This window comes from Chrysemys picta, chromosome 8 (assembly GCF_011386835.1).
Source record: "Chrysemys picta bellii isolate R12L10 chromosome 8, ASM1138683v2, whole genome shotgun sequence".
Classification (NCBI taxonomy): Eukaryota; Metazoa; Chordata; order Testudines; family Emydidae; genus Chrysemys; species Chrysemys picta.
The window spans coordinates 33,491,209-33,509,527 of record NC_088798.1 but is presented as its reverse complement, the minus strand read 5'-3'; the positions used below and the strand labels follow the sequence as shown (position 1 = coordinate 33,509,527).

Sequence of the window (18,319 nt, the reverse complement as noted above, 5' to 3'; positions counted from 1 at the left end):
TGTAACTAAATTACACAGTGGAGAATGAAGTGAGGTTGCCGTGGAAATATTTGACTGTATCCTATGATAGTATGCTATCTTCATCTGTATTGTGGCCCTCAATAAATAGAACACCAGACCTACTCAGATGTTGTAGTCATTTGCCCCATTATTGTCTGCAGTCTACAAAGATTAAGTCCAAGTACTACTCTACAAGCATGAGTGTTTCATAGGTTATCACCACTCCACTGTGCCTTGCTACAACTTGGCCTAAACTTTTTAGCCTCTTTAGATTAGGATTCACTCTCTTCCACTCATGTTTGGAAAAAGTTTGCAGAGTTCTGCAGTTGGGAAAGTACCATTTTCTTCCTTTTAATACCGGGGCGTCTCAGGGACTTGAGATCTTGCCTTTGGACACTCATAAATATAGAATGGAAATATCAGCTCTTGATCTCAAAAGGAGTCAAATCTACAAACTCTTCTGCTCAATATAGTTAAATAATTCAGTTGAAGGAATGACGACAGGAAGCAGAATAGGAACTGTTAGTAGCTGAGCTCATTTTTAGATAGATCCTGTACTACTTGGTTAATTCTTAATCAACAAAACGTTTTTGAATTCATACTTTGAAACTGATAATTGTCTTAATTTCTTGTAGGACAGAAGAATCTGTGTTAACTAAGGGACTTGTAAGTTTTTGTTTTGTTTTTTTAAATCAAATACTGAATATTCTTTGTAATCTATGTTATGGTACAATCTTAATTTCCCTTGTCTGTAAAAGATGAGGGTAATATTGCATACTATAATTTTAGTTATTGAGGCTTAATCAGATAAGCCCCAATCCTGAAAGCATGTTACATATTTGTTTAACTTTATGCATATGATTAAATCTTAAATATGTGCATAAACATTTGCAGGATTGCGGCCTTAGTTTGTGAAGTAATTTGAGGACCTTGGATTAAAGTACTGTACAAGTGCAAAGTTACGTTGTCTTTAAAATTATTTTTTATTGCTTGTAGGACCTGCTTGGAAACTGTTTATTGAGAATGAGTGATAATAGCCTTCATCATCAGTATTTGGAATTCAAAGGCTTCATTACAGCACCTCAGGTATTAGGATGCAATGTAAACAAGTATTTTTACTTAAAGTGCCATGTCATGTCTAGAATCATAGAATATCAGGGTTGGAAGGGATCTCAGGAGGTCATTTAGTCCAACCCCCTGCTCAAAGCAGGGCCAATCCCCAGACAGATTTTTGCCCCAGATCCCTAACTGGCCTCCTCAAGGATTGAGCTCACAACCCTGGGTTTAGCAGGCCAATGCTCAAACCACTGAGCTATCTAGCTGTTCCCTAGGTGATTTGAGAGAGAAGAACTTAGAGAATAAAGAAACTTAATTGTTTTTGAAACCATACAGTGTCTTGCTATTAAGAATTGTTATCTGGAATAGGGAGCCTGCAATGGTTACCCACCTGGGAAGCAAACTTTATCACCCCCTTTCTTTCACCACTGAACAGAATCCCCATATCCCATCGCCATCCAGTGGCAATAGTGGTGGGCAGGATGAGCCCCAGAGATTGGATTCAGGTGCAACATGTGATGCTCATGTCCCTGTCCCTTTCCTCTCCCCTACACACATTATGCAGGCTGGGGAAGAGGAAGGGAAAAGAAGAGTTAAGCAATGACTTTCACCCACCAAAGGGAAAAAAAAAGGGGCGTATGAAACACTGCCTCATCTGTTCTCCCCTCTCCACACTCCCAACAAAAGTGGTCTCCTGTGCTCCTAGCTTAGTCAAAGTCTCATCCCAGATAGAAGGGTGAACATTGTTAATGCAAATGTGAAGTGCCATTTTTATATATAAAATTTTGGTGATGAATTCAGATTTCTGCATTTTAATTTGCTATAAATTTGTGAAGGATTGGAAGCAAGACAGGTACCCTTGTGTCTGAAATTGTTTGATGCCTTCCTATGTAGTGAAGCTTTTTAAACATTTAACTTGAAGTTTTTTTTTAATTTAAAAAACAATTTTATGCCAGAGGAGTGCAAGAAGGCCATTCCACCAGTTCGCTACCCTCTAAATAAAATATGTATTCCCTTCAGTGTTAAACCAAAGACCCATAGTTCAATAGATCAACTCAATTGCAAATATGTCACTCTTAAATTAAAATGATCCATGGCTAGTTTAAATACAACATTACCATTTCTTAAGTCTTCTCTCTTGTGAAACAATCTCAATTGTCACTCTTCTTATAAATAAGAACCTAAGTCCCATTGGTTGCATTTTTACCTACATCATATTCTACAAATACATATTAAAATTACACCATATTTAGTCTAACCAAAGTGAGAGCACACAATATTAGAGGTTATATTTGTGTTGATAGAAATCAATATTTTGTTGTCCTCCTTCACATTTGTTGCACGCTGGACTGAGAATTCCAACATCAGGTCTATTAATACATGCATGCTTTCTCCACCAACCACAGCAGTTAATTCAATGACATTTAAACTATTGTTTCTTTGCAAATGCATCACCTTATACTTTTTAAATTTCATACTCTGCTTCTAAGCCTAATCTATCAAGAATATTTTCAGAATAGTTCATCCATGAAGTCTTGACCACTCTATTTTAGTATCCATGTTAAATTTAGTGATCTTTATATAGCTTTGTATAAATCAATACTAGATATCAGTCCATTCCCATTATAAAGCTCTGTCGGATTCTACTCCTTACCAACATCCACTAAGAATGTGGACACAAGAACAAATGGATATAAACTGGCCATCAGCAAGTTTAGGCTTGTAATTAGACGAAGGTTTCTAACCATCAGAGGAGTGAAGTTCTGGAACAGCCTTCCAAGGGGAGCAACCAAACTTTGTTTTTTCACTTTTTTCCAACTGCAGGGTTTGGTGAAAGTGATGACCCTTTGTCCTATAGAGCATTTGGTACGTAATTTCATCATTCCGGGGGTTACAAGTGCTAAATTTGTTTTATTTTAATTAAATGCAAATGTCTTCATAGAATCTTTTTCTTTTAGCGAAAGAAGAGTTTGAAGATATTGCAGTTGTATATAGACAAGTTTGATGCAGAGGGAAAATACACCTTGTTCAGGTATGCATCCTGCATAAAATGCAGAGAAACAGGTCTTGATGCAATTTAATTGCCTAGTAATTCAGTCAGAAATCATAGTAACTGCATAGGAGCTCACATAGGAGCTACCATGTTAATTTCATGATGATGGCAATTGATTTTAGTTTTCATGTTACTAAAACACAAGACACTGAAGCCAGCCCTTTTGTGAACTCCAAAGATTAGGGGTGAAATTCTGGCCCCCTTGAAGTAAGGGGGCAAAACCCATTTATTTCTATAAGGCCAGAATTTCATCTAGATTTTTCAACGAAATATAATGCAAAGATACTGTCTCTCTATTTTACTTTTAAAGGTGTTTATTGAAGACAAGCAACCACGCTGGCGTAGAAGGCTATGTTATTCAAAATATCAAAAATCAGATTGATTTATCATTAAAGGTGAGAATATTATAAGTTCCTACTTTAAAAAGTGCTTTCAATACCATTTTTAAAGAATTCATATAGTTTAGGTTCCACATTATTTATATATTACATGTGAAAATACTGTGTTAAAAGGAGATTTGAGTGCTTGAGCTTGCATATTTAAAGTTAAGAAATGCAAGAATTAAAGTTGCCTGTGCAACCTTAATTTGTCCTCCTTAGGGTTATGCAGTATCATACAGTCTATAATTACACAACTACATACTATTTTGTTTACAGGGGTGAAGTCTGACTTTCTTTGTAGCGGCTGCTCCAAAACAGGAGCGCATTAGTTTTTCAAAGAAGAGGTTACCAGATTTTTTTTTTTTTTTTTTTTTTTTTTTTTTAACATGGGCAAAACATATTTTTCCCTAGCTGTCTTCTTGGAAGCTGCTGAACTGCTTCAGTTGAAATTTAAAAAAAGGAAATACCCAGCTTGGAACTATTTTAGCCCAAATGGTTACAGTTTGGCAAAGTTATATAAGTATCTGAAAACAAGGTCTGATAATGGGAGGTGTTGGGCAATCTTAGCAGGTGATGCTACCACTACAATGATGGTATGCACACCCAGCTTCTAAAGATCACTCTTCTGGCCCTGATTTAGGAAAACACTTCCGTACATGCTTACATCCCATTGACATTGTTGTCCTGACTCAGGATGCCTTCCTGAATTGGGGCTTTGTTGGTAGATATCCTTCTAATTTTACTTATGTGTGGTGTTAATGTCCACCAGAATAATTAACCACTTCTCTCTGTCCTACATGCATGCAGTGACAGGACACTTCATTATAGCGTCACAGCAGTAGTAAGATAATGTATGATTGAGATGACGGTTTCCAAGCTATTCCAAGCTATTCTTGAAATATTCATTCCAAGCTATTCTCCTAAAATTCCCTTTTGTGCAGCAGTTTCTCATGCTTAGTCTCAAACGTATGTTATTTTCCTTACTGATATTGGGGTATCATCACATAGTTCTTTATCCAAAGGACAGAGAAAAGATGCTCTTTTGGTTGAGATACTGGACTGGGCTCAGGGGATCTGGGTTCAGTTCCTGACTCTGCCACAGACTTTTTGTGGTATCTTGTGCAAGTTGCTTAGGCCAAAGTTTTCCAGTGAAGGTGGCTAAACTAAAAATGGCCTGATTTTTTCAAAGGTGCAGATGACCTGCTGTTCCCATTTACTTCAGTGGAATTTGCTGGTGCTTGGCACTTCTGAGATAGGCCACTATTAGCTTTGTGTCTAAATATAGGTTTAGGAACCTACCTTTAGGCACCCAGGTTTGAAAACTTTTGTTTTGCTCTCTATGCCTGTGTTTCCCATCTGTAAAATGGTGATAATACTTTTGTACCTCGCCCAGATGTTGGGAAAAAATGTTCATTAATGTTGTGAAGTACTTGCATTCTACATTGTTGGTGGGAGTCATACAAGTACTGAAAAATCCCTCCCATCAACTATTCCCACCCTTGCATTACTCACCTACCTTAAGAGGGCATGAAGAATTCTAGAAGGTCTGGTGGCCTCTGTTGGGGCCCCAGTGCCTGTAATTACTACTGTTATGATTCTGGTGCATAACATTTAAATTAAGTGTGGTTTGACTATGCATAGTCAAACTCACTGGCACATTCTCCTCTCCCCCTCCCCCCCTTTTTTTTTTCTTTAAAAAAAAAAAATCCAAATAAGGGTATTAAATTGAGGTTACTTCAATATTATAAGTTAAAGTCTCTGCTACAAAAAAAAAAAAAAAAATTCAAAGCCATTCATACCCACCCGTAAGGCTGCCACATTACACACAGTAAAATTTGTATTAAATATAATAAGACAAAATACTTTGTGCAAGGGGGGTCAAGTTAGTTTCATAGGAACCATAACTTTGAATTTCTGGTTTATGTATTTAAAATCTCAGTTGTAACATTGCATTAATGTCTCTTTGCTTTTAATTTAAAGAGTTTCTGGGTCTGGCCTAGTGCTGTTCCAGTCATGTAGGAGATATGGGTTTGATTCCTGGTCCTAGTCCCCAACTTAATTTGTTAGGAGCTATAAGTCCTGCAATAGCAGCATACTTGAACCATGTGATGGAGAGAGTGCCTAACATTGCTCAACAGTAGCTGAGCCAGTTGATTTAAAGATCAGATTAACAGACTCAAAGAATGGTGCGGTTAGGTGGGGCTGGGAAGAGAGTCTGATGGTTCAGATAAGAATAGAATGGATAGCTTGGAGTGGAAATGTCTGATCTTGAGAAGATTAGTATATTTTGATCATTTTATGGTCATCTGTATACATCTTTTTTTCCGTAAAATTATTTCCTCATTTTCAGACACTGCCCAGTGGCCATATTGTTATACTAGATGATTAAGCAAAGTGTGAATTTAAACTTTTTCTCTGTTGCTTTTCAGAAAGCAAATGACAGTAAGTGGTTTACTGGACCCCAGCTGGTTTCTCTTCTAGATTTAGTGCTGTTGCTTCCTGAAGGGGCTGAAACAGATCTTCTCCAAAACTCAGATAGGTGAGATGTAATCAGAACTAGAGTAAATCTAAATCTCTGTGTGTGTGTGTGTGTGTGTATGTGTGTATATATATATATATATATATATATATATATATATATATATAAATATATATATAAATAAAAATTGAAGATTGCCTATATTTTTATTTAATGACAAAATATGCAGCAGTCACTTGCTTAGTTGTACTTAATCTAGGAGGAGAGTATCAGTTTGTCTCAGAATTTTAGAATCAGAGATGGAAATTATTAGTTAAATAAACTAGCTCCTCCCTGTGATGCACGTCTACCTCAGTTTCACCTTGGAATCCATCCATGCAAAGGAATATTGTCTCCTTTAGTGGCAAATTCAAACCCTTTTGTTGATATAAAAAGTCAGACACCTGCTAGTAAAACATTTCTTCTCAAAATCCCAAAGTAAAACAAGGTTACAATGAAGCAGCTCTTCAATCCCCTTTAAAAGTCACTCTTCCCTAGTCATCTGAGAGGCATTAACTACTCTTCCTCAGTTCTTTTAACCCCTGTTCCAGGGGCCCACTCTCCAGGCCATCTACCTGTGGGTGAAAAGCAGGTCTTGGAACTCTCAAGTCTTTTCCAGTAGCTCCCAAGTCAGGTCTCCTGCAAGAGGGCTCCCTGCAGTGCTTTACTCCACCAGGCCTCCTTCCTTGTGAATCCTACCCCTGTTCAGAGAAACCTCCCTCTAGGAACAATCTTTTGTTCTTGGGCTCCGCCAACAGCCCTCCACTTGACTCTTCTGCCAAGGTCTCCCTGCAGTGCTACGCTCCTCAGGCCTCCTGGCCTGTAAGTCCCACCCTGTCCTGCTCAAGGAACCGTCCCTCCCTTGTTTCTGAACCCAGCTTTCACTGACCACGCTGTCCTTCCCATCTTCCTAGGGGCCACTGCACAAGCCTTCTTGCAACTCAGCAGGGTTCCCCAGCTCTAGCCCATCCTCAGTTTTCCTGAGAACTCATCACCAGCAGCTCATGGTTACTGCTCTCCTTGAGCTCTTTCCCTCAAACAACTCTCTGCTGCTCCTGTCTTTCTTCTGTGCTTAGGCAACTCTCACCTGGCCCTTCTGACTTTTTCAGTTTCCCCTCACGCAGCTCTTCCTTGGCTCTTCCTTCAGGGACCTTCCCTGTAGGGCCTGGGCACCCTCTTTTAAGCCTAATTGGAGTCAGCTGACTAGTCACAGGTGTACTGGCCTCTTCCTTCTTTAAAGGGCCAGTGTCCTCCTATGACACTTTCCTTTCAGTGGAGTGCAGCATTGCTGTAGAAAATGTCATGACTGTATTAAGTTGAAACTAACAATAAGAGGTTACTTACTAGTAACTGTTGTTCTTCAAGTGTCACCTCTATGGTAGCCCTTTTCTGAGATGTGATGCCCTGGCATCGAGCTGCAGAACAACCTTGAACGATGCTCCTTCAACACAAGAGAGCTCGTGTGAGGGTGATGTCATTGCCCTACTGTATATAAGGAAGTGCACAATCCCCCAGCAGTCTCAATTTCTTCTCCCTAACCTCAGACATTATATAGAAATCTGAGACAGAGGGGAAGTTGGGCAGGTAGTGCGAGTGCAGAGAGATAATTCTTGAAGAACAAAAGTAACCTTTATTTCTTCGAGAGAGTCTGTGTTTTCCCATTTGTGATAAACTAATAAGGAGTGCTCCAGGAGGTGGAGGATGGACATGGAGTTCTTAGCTAAATATGGACTGGAGTCGGCTTTCCCAAACTGGCCATCAGAGCACGATGCTCAGTTGAAGGAGTGGGTCTAGCACATAACTCCCAAATTGCTGCTTTGCTTATCTCTACCAGAGGAACCTGCCTAAGGCACGCTACTGATGCTGTGGTGACTCTTGCAGAATGGGTCTTTAAACCAGGGGTTTTCCTAGGTGGGACATAACTGTATGTGAGTATCTGTTCCATAGTGGGTTCTCCCTGGCATCTCTTTCCTTATATTGCAGATAACTTAAGGGGTTTTCTAAAGAGTTTGGTCTTTTCCAGGTAAAAACTGAGTGGGCTTTACATCTAGGTGGACTTCCCAAGGGTAGGAATGAGGTCTGGAGAAGAACATGAGGAGGGAAATACATGGAGATAGGTGGAAATCTGAGACCACCTTAAGCATGAAACTGGTATGGGGCTTCATGGTGACTTTGTCCTTGTGGACCAGAGTATAAGGTGGAATGTTCAAAGCACTAAGCTCACTCACCCACCCTCCTAGCAGATGTAATTGCTATTAGGAAGGCTGTTTTAATCACTAAGCGTGTGAGAGGGACTTGCCCAAGAAGCTCATAATGAGGGCCTGTCAGCTTTGTTGGGTCAAGATTTAGGTCCCATAAAGGCAGGGGCTCCCTAATTGGGAGAATTTAGTTACCATGTCCTTAAGAAATCTGGAGACCTTAGCATGGAAGATAAGATTCTCCTTAATGTAATTGTGATGAGCAGATATTGCTGCGATATGGTCCTTTAGGGAGGCTAAGCCTAAGTCCTGAGACTTAAAGTTTATAAAGTACTCTAGGATTGCATGGGCCCAAGCTCAGGATGGAGTCCCTTATTTACTAGTGTCCCAGATAGAAAACAGTTTCCAGTTTTGTTTATAGCAGGGTGGAGCCCTTGGTGGATTGTAAGAGAATGGTGTGAACCCTCATGTTAGTCAGCAGGTTATCCTCCAGGCTGCAAGTGGAATGTCTCTGGGTTCGAATGCAGAATCCTTCCTTACGGTTGAGATAGGAGGTTTGGAAGCCGAGGCAACAAGTACAGTGGTTCTCTGGCCAGCTGCAGAAGATGTGGCTGCCAGTGACTATGAGGTCCCATTGCGGCTATTAATAAGATGTTGGCTCTGTCCAACCTGATCTTTATAACACTTGGTATCAGGGGAATTGGAGGGAGACACATAGTAGGAACACATCTAAGAGGACTTTTGTCTTTGTGTGTACTTGGCATTTGGTGTTTGTTTGACACACAGTGGTCTATTCTGGTTGTCTCCATCTGTGAAATACTTGGGCTCACCCTCACTGGTTTCAAGCAGCACTTGTGTTGATCTGGAAGCCTTTTGCTGAGCAAGTCTGCCTTCATGTTCTTCTTCCCAGGAAGGTGAAGAGCTACATAAGTTCTCCAAAGGGGACTCATATGGGTCCTCTGAAGGAGTCTCATCCCATTTCTCAACTAGAGACAGGTCTTGGCAGTGCTGGTATCATTGCTGGAAAGGAAGGCTTGTGTTGGCACCAGATGAGGAATAGATACCACTGCTGAGGGAGGGAACCATGTTGGAACGGATACTGGTACTGAAGTCTGTGCCAGAGCTGGTATCTCCGCCTCCTAGAGGGCTTTCATGGAGTCCTGTACATAGGGCCACATGGACTGCTGAAGAGGACCCTCTATGAGATCCTTCCATAATTTCTGGGTCTGAGGTGAGGGAAGTTGACTGAGTCTCAAGATTTAAGCAGGTCATCTTCCAGATTCAGCTCTGAAGGGGTCAAAGGTACCCCAAGGTGATTCTGGATTGTGACTAGAGAAATTGGTATAGGTAATCAAGCAGTAGAAAAGCACGAATGATTGCCAGTAGTCTCAACAGCAGATCCCTTTTCAGGCCTTGAAGGTGTTACTGGAATTTGAACCCGAGAGGAGTCAAGGTAGTCAGTACTGAGACGTTCAATTCCAGAGGAATTTGGAGAAAAACTGCTTGCTTCAAGAGTGTTCAAGTCCATTAGGAGAGTAGGAAGGAGGAGAAGGATAGTGCTTCCTTTTTCTTTTGCTTATGCCCTTCTTGTGGGAAGGTTTCATTGGGCCATCCCATGGAGGGCTTTGAATATCAACACAGAGCCTTTGAATTAGATTCTAGTCAATGGGAAGCCAGTGCAGAGAGATGCACTAGGTTGACCTGTATTACTAAACAGATGGGCTGCTGTGTTTTATACCAGTTGGTGTTTTTTCAGGATGTGTGGTTCTTAAACAAATTAAATTACTGTCAAATTTAATGTAAATCTGCACTCCAAGTGATGAATTGTACATTTCTAATTCATAGGATTATGGCCTCACTAAATCTATTGAGATATTTAGTCATTAAGGATAACGAATACGACAATCAAGTAAGTGATGATTGATTTTAAAAAGCTATCTTTTCAGTTTAAAAACAATAGCTGAGCAAGTTCATGACAGCTGCTGCAAAAAAAGTCTTTATTCAATATCCAGTGAGAATGTTTCTGTTAATGGTGTTCAAAGAATTTTCAGGTTTTATACTGGGGAAAATTAAATGCTTTCTCACTGACTATTTTTTCAGCAAGTTTATTCTAGTGTTGTTCTATCTCCACCAGAAATCCAGGTCAGCACCTGTAATTCCAGATGATATCACCATAAAATAAAGGCTATATCTAGTATTCCAAAAAAGAGTAAATATGCTTTTACTTGTATACAGATACCTAGGAAGGGCTAACTTCCGCCAAGCATTGTAAAGCTTTTTAGATGGGCTCTCTCTACAAACCTTTAAAGTTTTAGAATTGCTTCATTATTCAAGGAAACCTCTTTATCATTTAGCTTTAAGTGGCATAGTATACAAGAAGAGAATTTATTTTAGTGTCAGGATGTCTCCCTAAGCATTTTGACAGCTCTGCATTGAATAGCTTTTGTTTTTAAACATGTAAAAAAAAAAAATCCTGTATTTCCAACCCCTTCTGAAATTGCATTTTTGGTAAACGTCAATAACTCCAGTGGGTATTCAAGCCAAATGAGTGCTTCTCAGTAAGATCTGCATTATTGAAGAATTGATATGCCTGTCCCAAATTAGCAAAAATAGAACATCTTAAACAATAGATATAAATTAAAAAAAACAAACACTTGTAATGAAAGAGTTATTTATTCTTCTCGGGTTTCCAAATCCCCCAACTAAAACAATACGAAATAGCTTCCTGGTACGTTCTCAGTTCACCGAGACCCTGCAGCAATGTTAATATATTTTGCATAATATACCATGCTGTGAAATCCCAACTCCCCGTGTCAAGACGAAGATTTTCAAACAAAGCAGATGATATTTTGGCAAAAATGGGTTGGGGGGGAAATAGGACTAGCTCGTAGTGCTGTAATTGCTCCTGGCAAATGTGTTTTATTGAACTACTATCTTAGGATAAATTCTGTTCTCTCTGAGAGGGAAAAAACAGTATATTCTTTCCGCCTAAGGGCAACACACTTAAGATTGTATGCCATTCTGATTTTGCAGATAGCTTTGCTGCTCTGGCTGTGGGCAGGGTTTCCACATCAGTTTTTCTGACAGCTATAGTCTGTGTTTAATCCATACCTTTGCTCTTATATTGACCTCTCTTTTTTGCATACCCTGTACCTTTTTCTGGCTGGCTACTTCATTGTTTTACCAGATATAGCCTAGAATGTTTCATGCATGAAGATCATTTACTAAATTACCTTACACTGCAATTTCAGACAGAACACTATGTCTTAAATATGTATAAGCAGGGAATCCATACATTTCCCCCATTTCTCTCATGCTTTAATGTTTGAATGCTAATAATCCAGAAATTGTTACTATAAACAAGTGAAACCCTCCAGCCTATTGTACTGTCCCAACTGAAATGGAAAAATATAAACAAACAGCATAAATGGTGAAGTATTTTATAGCCATATCAGTGTTAATAACCTAAGGTGTAGGTTGGAATTGTCAAACAATTTTTTTTATATGTTCTCTTTAAGCTTTAACAGCTCCTAGCCAATAGCCTGAAAGGCAGAAACACAGCATATAGAGAGGTGCATGATCCTGGCTGTTTACAATTTTATATAAGTGGTAGAAGTTTTTACTCAACTTCATTGTAAAGCAAGATTTTACGATGTCGGAAATGTGATGAATTGTTCAGCTTTATCAGCAGGCCCGTGATTTATTTTTCTCTCTCTCATCTGAAGCAGTCACCAATATTTGTTATTGGCTATGCTATTTCAGATCATCCCCGGACCATGCTTATCATTCAACTGCTGTAACAGCTTTTGAGTGTACTGTTTTATGACTCATTGATTTGTTTTTTGTATGCAATCACTCCCATCTAGATGGACAAATGTTCTTAGATAGCCAAGGAAGCAATTTATATTTAAATTTCACAACTGGCTTAACGTCAGGTTGTATTTCTGAGCAGCTGAACTATGATTTCTTTAAGTTCCATAGCCTACACAGCTTAGCTACAGTATTGAAGACTGAAGAGCCATTGGAATTTTACATGTTTAATTTTCTTACTGCACTCCAGTACTGAAAAGGCCACTTATCTCCATAACAAAGGCAAATCCTACTGACTCTTTTCCCCAGACACCAACATTCCTGTAATTCATACAGTTCAACAGCTTTTATCATCAACCAGGTCTCATAGTAAAGGCTTTATTTTAAAAACTATTCCTAATATAATTACATCTTCCCTTCAAGCTAGTTTTCCTTGTTTCCCTTGTTTCTTAATGCCCTTTATTGGGGAAAGTTCATTGGTCACCTTACAGATTCTAAATTAGTTCCATTGAAGGGACATGACTGTAATGCTGCCTGTAGTGATTCAAGAATATTATTGCCAGCCTCAGGCAGACTGTTAGGAACCAAGGCACAAACCCCAAATTAGTTTTGAGTTCTATGCTTAGATTTCATCTACAGATTACCAAATATAAACTACTCAGGCACAATAATAGCCTTAATATGGAGTCACAGATATTGCCCTCTGTTACTCTGATCTGTCTCACCACCCAGGTGAGCCTACTTTTGTGATAGATGGTCCCTTACACCAAGAATCACAGAAATATTCAGGTTACTCCAAGTCCCAAAGGACCAGTCACTTACCCCACATCAATTGCAGCTTAGCTCTCACACCAAAGACAACACTGTAGCCAGACTATATAAAGATTTATAAAATAGGAAGAAGAAACCAGAGTTATTTACAAGGTTAAAGCAGGTAAACATATACACAAATGAGTTACGATCCTAAGTTTCAAAATATAATACAAGTTTCTGTAATCAGCAAATTTTGTATGTCCTTTAGGGCTAACCCAGGCTAAGCAGCTGGGGATCTTTTGCTTTTACCTAGAAACACTTTGCCTCCCACCCCCACCCCAGAATTCAAGCAGCATATAGATAATCAGCTCCTCCTTGTTAGGAATTTTTATCCCACTCTTTCCATGTGCTCTGAGTTGCAAACTCAGCTGATAGGAGGAATCCACTAGCATGAATCATCTTCACGGCAGACAGGCGAGGGGAGAGCAGAACAACATCTTTTGTCCTTTTTAACATGCCACAATAGTTTGTCTGGTGTCGATTGACCTTGCCTGTTGGGAAGGACGTAATACATTTTCTTGATGATAAGCCCTTCACACTAATTAACATCTCTCTCCTATCTGGTGATTTGCACAGTCACTGAGGCTTACAATACAGCCACTCAAACATTACCTGACAGTATGGGATACAGATGTTATAAGTGAGATTAATGCATGCAGCAACCCATAAGCATTAAATAAAGTCTAAACACATTCTTATAATTCTAATATCTATTTTAACAATTCTAGCCCACAAGTGAGCCAGACTGATTCCAGATATGTAGTTGTTAGTGTTCAGTTGAGACATGGGGACTCTGGCATGAGTGGGTACTGGTCTGAGCACTTCCCAATGACCTTTTAAGAAATTCCATTGGTTTCACTATTCATACATTAGTGGTTTCACCAAAATCTACATACCAGTACCCCAGTATATACTATTCACAGGCAAAAAATTGTAATCGGAAGTTAGTTTGTAAATATTTATCACTTTAATGTGGTTGGGGAAGGGAACTTTGAGAACATTATAGTTCTGTAGCTTATGGGTCCTGTATCACCACCATTCTTCAGACCATATTTGGCCTTCAGTTACATGCTATTATATTCAAATTCTATCAGTTACAGAATTTGGAGTTATATAGGTGTAAGTGAGGCAGACTTTGTGTGCAATTAGAACTTAATCATGGTGTATCATTGGAGATGTAGTCCAGCTGGGGAACCCATCCCACAGAAAAGAATGGGGACATGAGGAACCTGAACTACAATTCCCATGAGGTACTGTGGCAGCATTTCTTAATCAAAAATTTTCAGTTTTTGTAAATTCATTTTTTTGAACCAAAGTCAATTTTCTATGGCAAGTAGACCCCTTGTGAAAAATTGTCTAGTCAAAAAAACAAGTTCTGTCAAAAAATGATTTTGAAAGAAAAGTCTTGACCAGCTCCAATTGTAATTTTTCATGTTTTTCTCAATGACTTCAGCATCCAATTCGCTAAGTTTACCATAAAAACTTTTTTCTCTACCAGCTGATTTTGATATGCCACCTGGATTTGATAACCAAATAGACTTTTTTTCTGGCTCATGCAACATCAGCAATAGATTCTGTAAGTCAAATTATGCCCTTAGCTACCTTAAACAAAAACAACAATCCAACTATTTACAATACACATTACTAACAGAGCTGTCCCAATTCATCACCATGTTCATTTGCTAGTACAGTATGTTGTATCTAGCGTGACCATACAGTAAATGTGAAAAATTGGGACAGGGGTGGGGGGTAATAGGAGCCTATATAAGAAAAATACCCCAAAATTGGGACTGTCCCTATAAAATCGGGACATCTGGTCACCCTAGTTGTATCCCCATCCCCTGCTCTTCAGCTGTTTGTCTTTAGATTGCAAACCCTTCGGGATAGGGATTGTTTGTACAATGTCCAGCATAATCAGTGTACCCACAAAGCAGTTTCACAGGTGTTAGCTTATGGCAGAATCTGGCTTTGTAGTGGGTACTTAGCTAATAATTCTGTTCATGTTTGAATTAGATTAGTATATAGCATATTTTCTTAGCTGTGTTGCTTCTGCAGTGACAACAGGAGTACAAATAGGAAAAAGTGAGCAGATCAGACTTTTACGCATACAGATAGCCAGATCCATTGTGATAGAACTTAGAATGTAAGTCTTTGGGGCAGGTCCCATGTCTAATTACTTGTCCATAAAGCGCCTCATACTAGATGCAATAGAAACAAGGCCCCATGCCCAGGTACATGAAATATGCCACAGAATCTGAGCTTTTGCTTTAAAATGTGGGGGAGGGAAAGGGAATTTCCAAGCCTTAAGTAAATTATTTCCAACAAAGATAACCTTCCAAATGTTAACAAGAAACGTTGTCTACCTGAATGTGCAGAGAGATCACCTGAAGCAGTCAGGATAAGAGAGGTTGAACTACCCCAATCATCTTAATAGGTTGTTAACTCTGAAATCTAGGTATAATTTAAATAGCAACATTAATTATTTCATTGCCGATCATTTTAGCAGAAACCTACAAGTATAGTGCTTATCTATTGTTGGAATTCCTAGCAGGGAAGCTGGGATGGGGAAATAGGAGTCCAAGGGCTTGTCTACACTATCGCATGGGGTCGATCTAAGATGCGCAACTTCAGCTATGTGAATAGCATAGCTGAAGTCAACGTAGTTAGATCTACTTATTGCAGTGTCTTCACTGCACTAAATCGACAGCTGACACTCTCCCGTCAACTCCGCTTGCTCTCCTCGTTCTGATGGAGTACCGGAGTCGACGGGAGAGCGCTCAGCGGTCGATTTATCGTGTCTATACTAGATGCGATAAATTTACCCCTGCTGGATCGATCGCTGCCTGACGATCCAGCAGGTAGCGTAGACAAGCCCTAAGCCTCCTTCACCCCCCACAAAAATATCAAGTCACATCCAACTTAGCCTGCAAGAGGGAATGAAAGAATATGCACCTTCCCCATGTGCTATAAACCTCAACCTACATGCCAAAAGCTCAACCTTCCTCTTATCCAGCAGTTTTAAGCCTTCAGTTTTCTCTTGAAAATGTTGATAATGCAATTAACATGAATACAGAAATAGCAAAAATAAAACAAGGAATACTGTGCTGATTGTATTATTTCCAGTAAAAGACTCCGTTTTAGTTTATCTGAAGCTTGCTCCAGACTTCAGTACTTGTTTATTTAGGTCAGCTACATTTTCTTTCATAACAGAATGTAGCATATGATGTAATTCTGTCTTAGTAGTGCAGTGCTAACTGCCCAGTTTTGAGAATAATTTCACCTCTGGTTTATAAGGAACGTAAATGCTGCTATAGGAAGGCAAAGGAAGTTAGGGGGATTCAACAGCTTAAACATGCAGGTCAGCACAACGGGATGAGTAAATCCTTTTCCTTCCTGGATCAGCAGTTTATGTTGTAAAAATAGTTAAGACAGAAACTGTGTTCTAAGGCTTAGCGAAAAACTGATTTCTAACATTTTCTCTTTTCCAATTTGAACAGACTGGTATATGGACTGAACTTAACAAGATTGAGCAAAATTTCTTAAAGCCTTTGCACACAGGACTTAATATGTCAAAAGCACATTATGAAGCAGAAATAAAGAGTAAAAAGGAAAATAGACGAGGTTGGTTGTCTCCATTATTATCATTTGTGTCCTTTAGATGTGGAAATTGTGTGAGAAAAGTGAGTGTTCGTGAACACTATGTAGGTTGTATTTTAGACAGAATTATTTGAAATATGCTGGGTTTGAAATGACCACACAACAACCCTGTAGATACCATATTTGTCATTAGGAACTACTTTCACAATATTATAGGGGTCAGAAGCCAAATCTGAGGGCTTTGTTTTCATTACTAGGGTTTCTTCAGTTTTTCATCCAATATGGACTATTTACCAAAAGTAGCCATTACTCAGGGTCTGTTTACTTCCAAGTACACATACATGTAAGCCTTATGGAAGCTAATAGAAAAATATATGTGATTCGGAGATTGTTTCAACATGAGTGATGTCATGTGGACATTCAAAAATTGCTCTGCACTGCTACTTCTGACTTAATGTTCATGCTTTAAAGTATTTTTGAGCAGTAGAGCAGGTATGTGAACTATTAGATACAATCTTAAGTCCTGAAATATTACATTTTACATTTTTGTTATATTTGACACACAGGGTAAGATTCTGTGCTGGACCTCTCTGAGGCCCAATAGGAGTGGGATCCAACGTGGTTTTGAGCCCCCTATGCACACTTCTGAGCTTGCGCTGCTCAATGGCCTCTGATGCAATTTAGACAGCCCTGGCTGCCCATGGCTGCAGTGCTGCCCAGAACTTCAGTAGTGTTATGGTCTCACCCCCGTATGCCCTCTAGAGGAGGACTCATGAGAGGTTCCTCTGAAGACAGCCTGTGGTCATCTTCCTTAGTTCCTACACCAAGGGAATCCTCCCTCAGCTGAATCTGAGGCTTTTGAGAGCACCTTTTTGCCTCTCTGACCCTTTCACCTGGTCAGAGTGGGGGTGAAGATCTCACCCATAATATCAATAGGATAGTAAAACTAAACCATTACCAGGATACTGTAAGACTTCATTGTTCTGGTAAGTTACAAGTACTAAGTTTAAAAAGAGACTATTTTCCTCAGTTTCCAGAACTGCCCTTGTAGCCTTCAGAAGCAATGCAAACCAAGAAGGGCGCATGGATTAAATATAGAGAAGCTAGCAGCCTTTGCTTAAACAATAAAATTAATATCTAAGTGGTAGATAAATTAAATCATGGCATCGGACCTTCTCCTGCCATCTTTTTACATGTTGTAACTATCCATTATTCAAAGAAAGTTTGTTGTATTAAAAATGGATGACAGGATTGTGCTGTGGGAACTCCTGCATTTTTCCATTTTATGTGACTTGCAGCTTCATAAAATTGCCTTGTACTGCAATATAATAGATCTCTTGCTATTTTACTATAGTACAAGATTTATCTTTTGAAACCCATCTAGTAATAGTTCATATGCAACACTTACTATAAAGGACAGCCCAATAGCTTAGTAATGCAGTGACCTGCCATATGGAAAACTGAAGCTATAGGAGCCACCTCAGGTCTACATTCTGTTAGAATTCAACATCCTCCATTCTTAGCTCTTGACCAATCACTAGCTACACACATTTAACAATTTAGAATTTATAACTGTAATAGAATGAAGATGTTAATTTAAAAATTAGATGGAACACCCTGCTGCTCTATAATATGTTCTTTTCTTTTGCAGAATCTCACAATTCTAAAGCAGTTTGTTCTGTAACAGTTGGTGGGGAAAAGATGCCTAACATGACCACTGAAATGCAGCTTCAGGTGAGTTCATACCTTTTTCCAAAGTTATGCAAATGCATTTAGACAGTTGTTTTGGTTTTTGTTTTTTTTTTACCTGAAGGCAAGTGTACATTTAGAGCTGACTGGAAAAAAAAAATGTCATTGTGCTAATATAAATAACATGAATTTTTCTTGACATTTC

The 18,319-nt window shown here is 39.1% G+C and overlaps 1 protein-coding gene across 7 annotated transcripts in view; it reads left to right on the top strand.

Moving 5' to 3' along the window:
• The window catches only part of GLMN (glomulin, FKBP associated protein), a 37,756-nt gene that overhangs the window by 18,140 nt on the left and 1,297 nt on the right, over nucleotides 1–18,319 (top strand). For all 7 annotated transcript variants that reach the window (XM_005298128.5, XM_008168947.4, XM_065555542.1 and 4 more), the window contains 9 exons: nucleotides 636–666; nucleotides 997–1,086; nucleotides 2,881–2,922; nucleotides 3,015–3,088; nucleotides 3,420–3,504; nucleotides 5,919–6,028; nucleotides 10,051–10,114; nucleotides 16,326–16,449; nucleotides 18,077–18,159. In XM_005298128.5, the coding sequence (XP_005298185.2) occupies nucleotides 636–666; nucleotides 997–1,086; nucleotides 2,881–2,922; nucleotides 3,015–3,088; nucleotides 3,420–3,504; nucleotides 5,919–6,028; nucleotides 10,051–10,114; nucleotides 16,326–16,449; nucleotides 18,077–18,159 (703 nt within the window). The remainder of the gene's footprint in view (nucleotides 1–635; nucleotides 667–996; nucleotides 1,087–2,880; nucleotides 2,923–3,014; nucleotides 3,089–3,419; nucleotides 3,505–5,918; nucleotides 6,029–10,050; nucleotides 10,115–16,325; nucleotides 16,450–18,076; nucleotides 18,160–18,319) is intronic.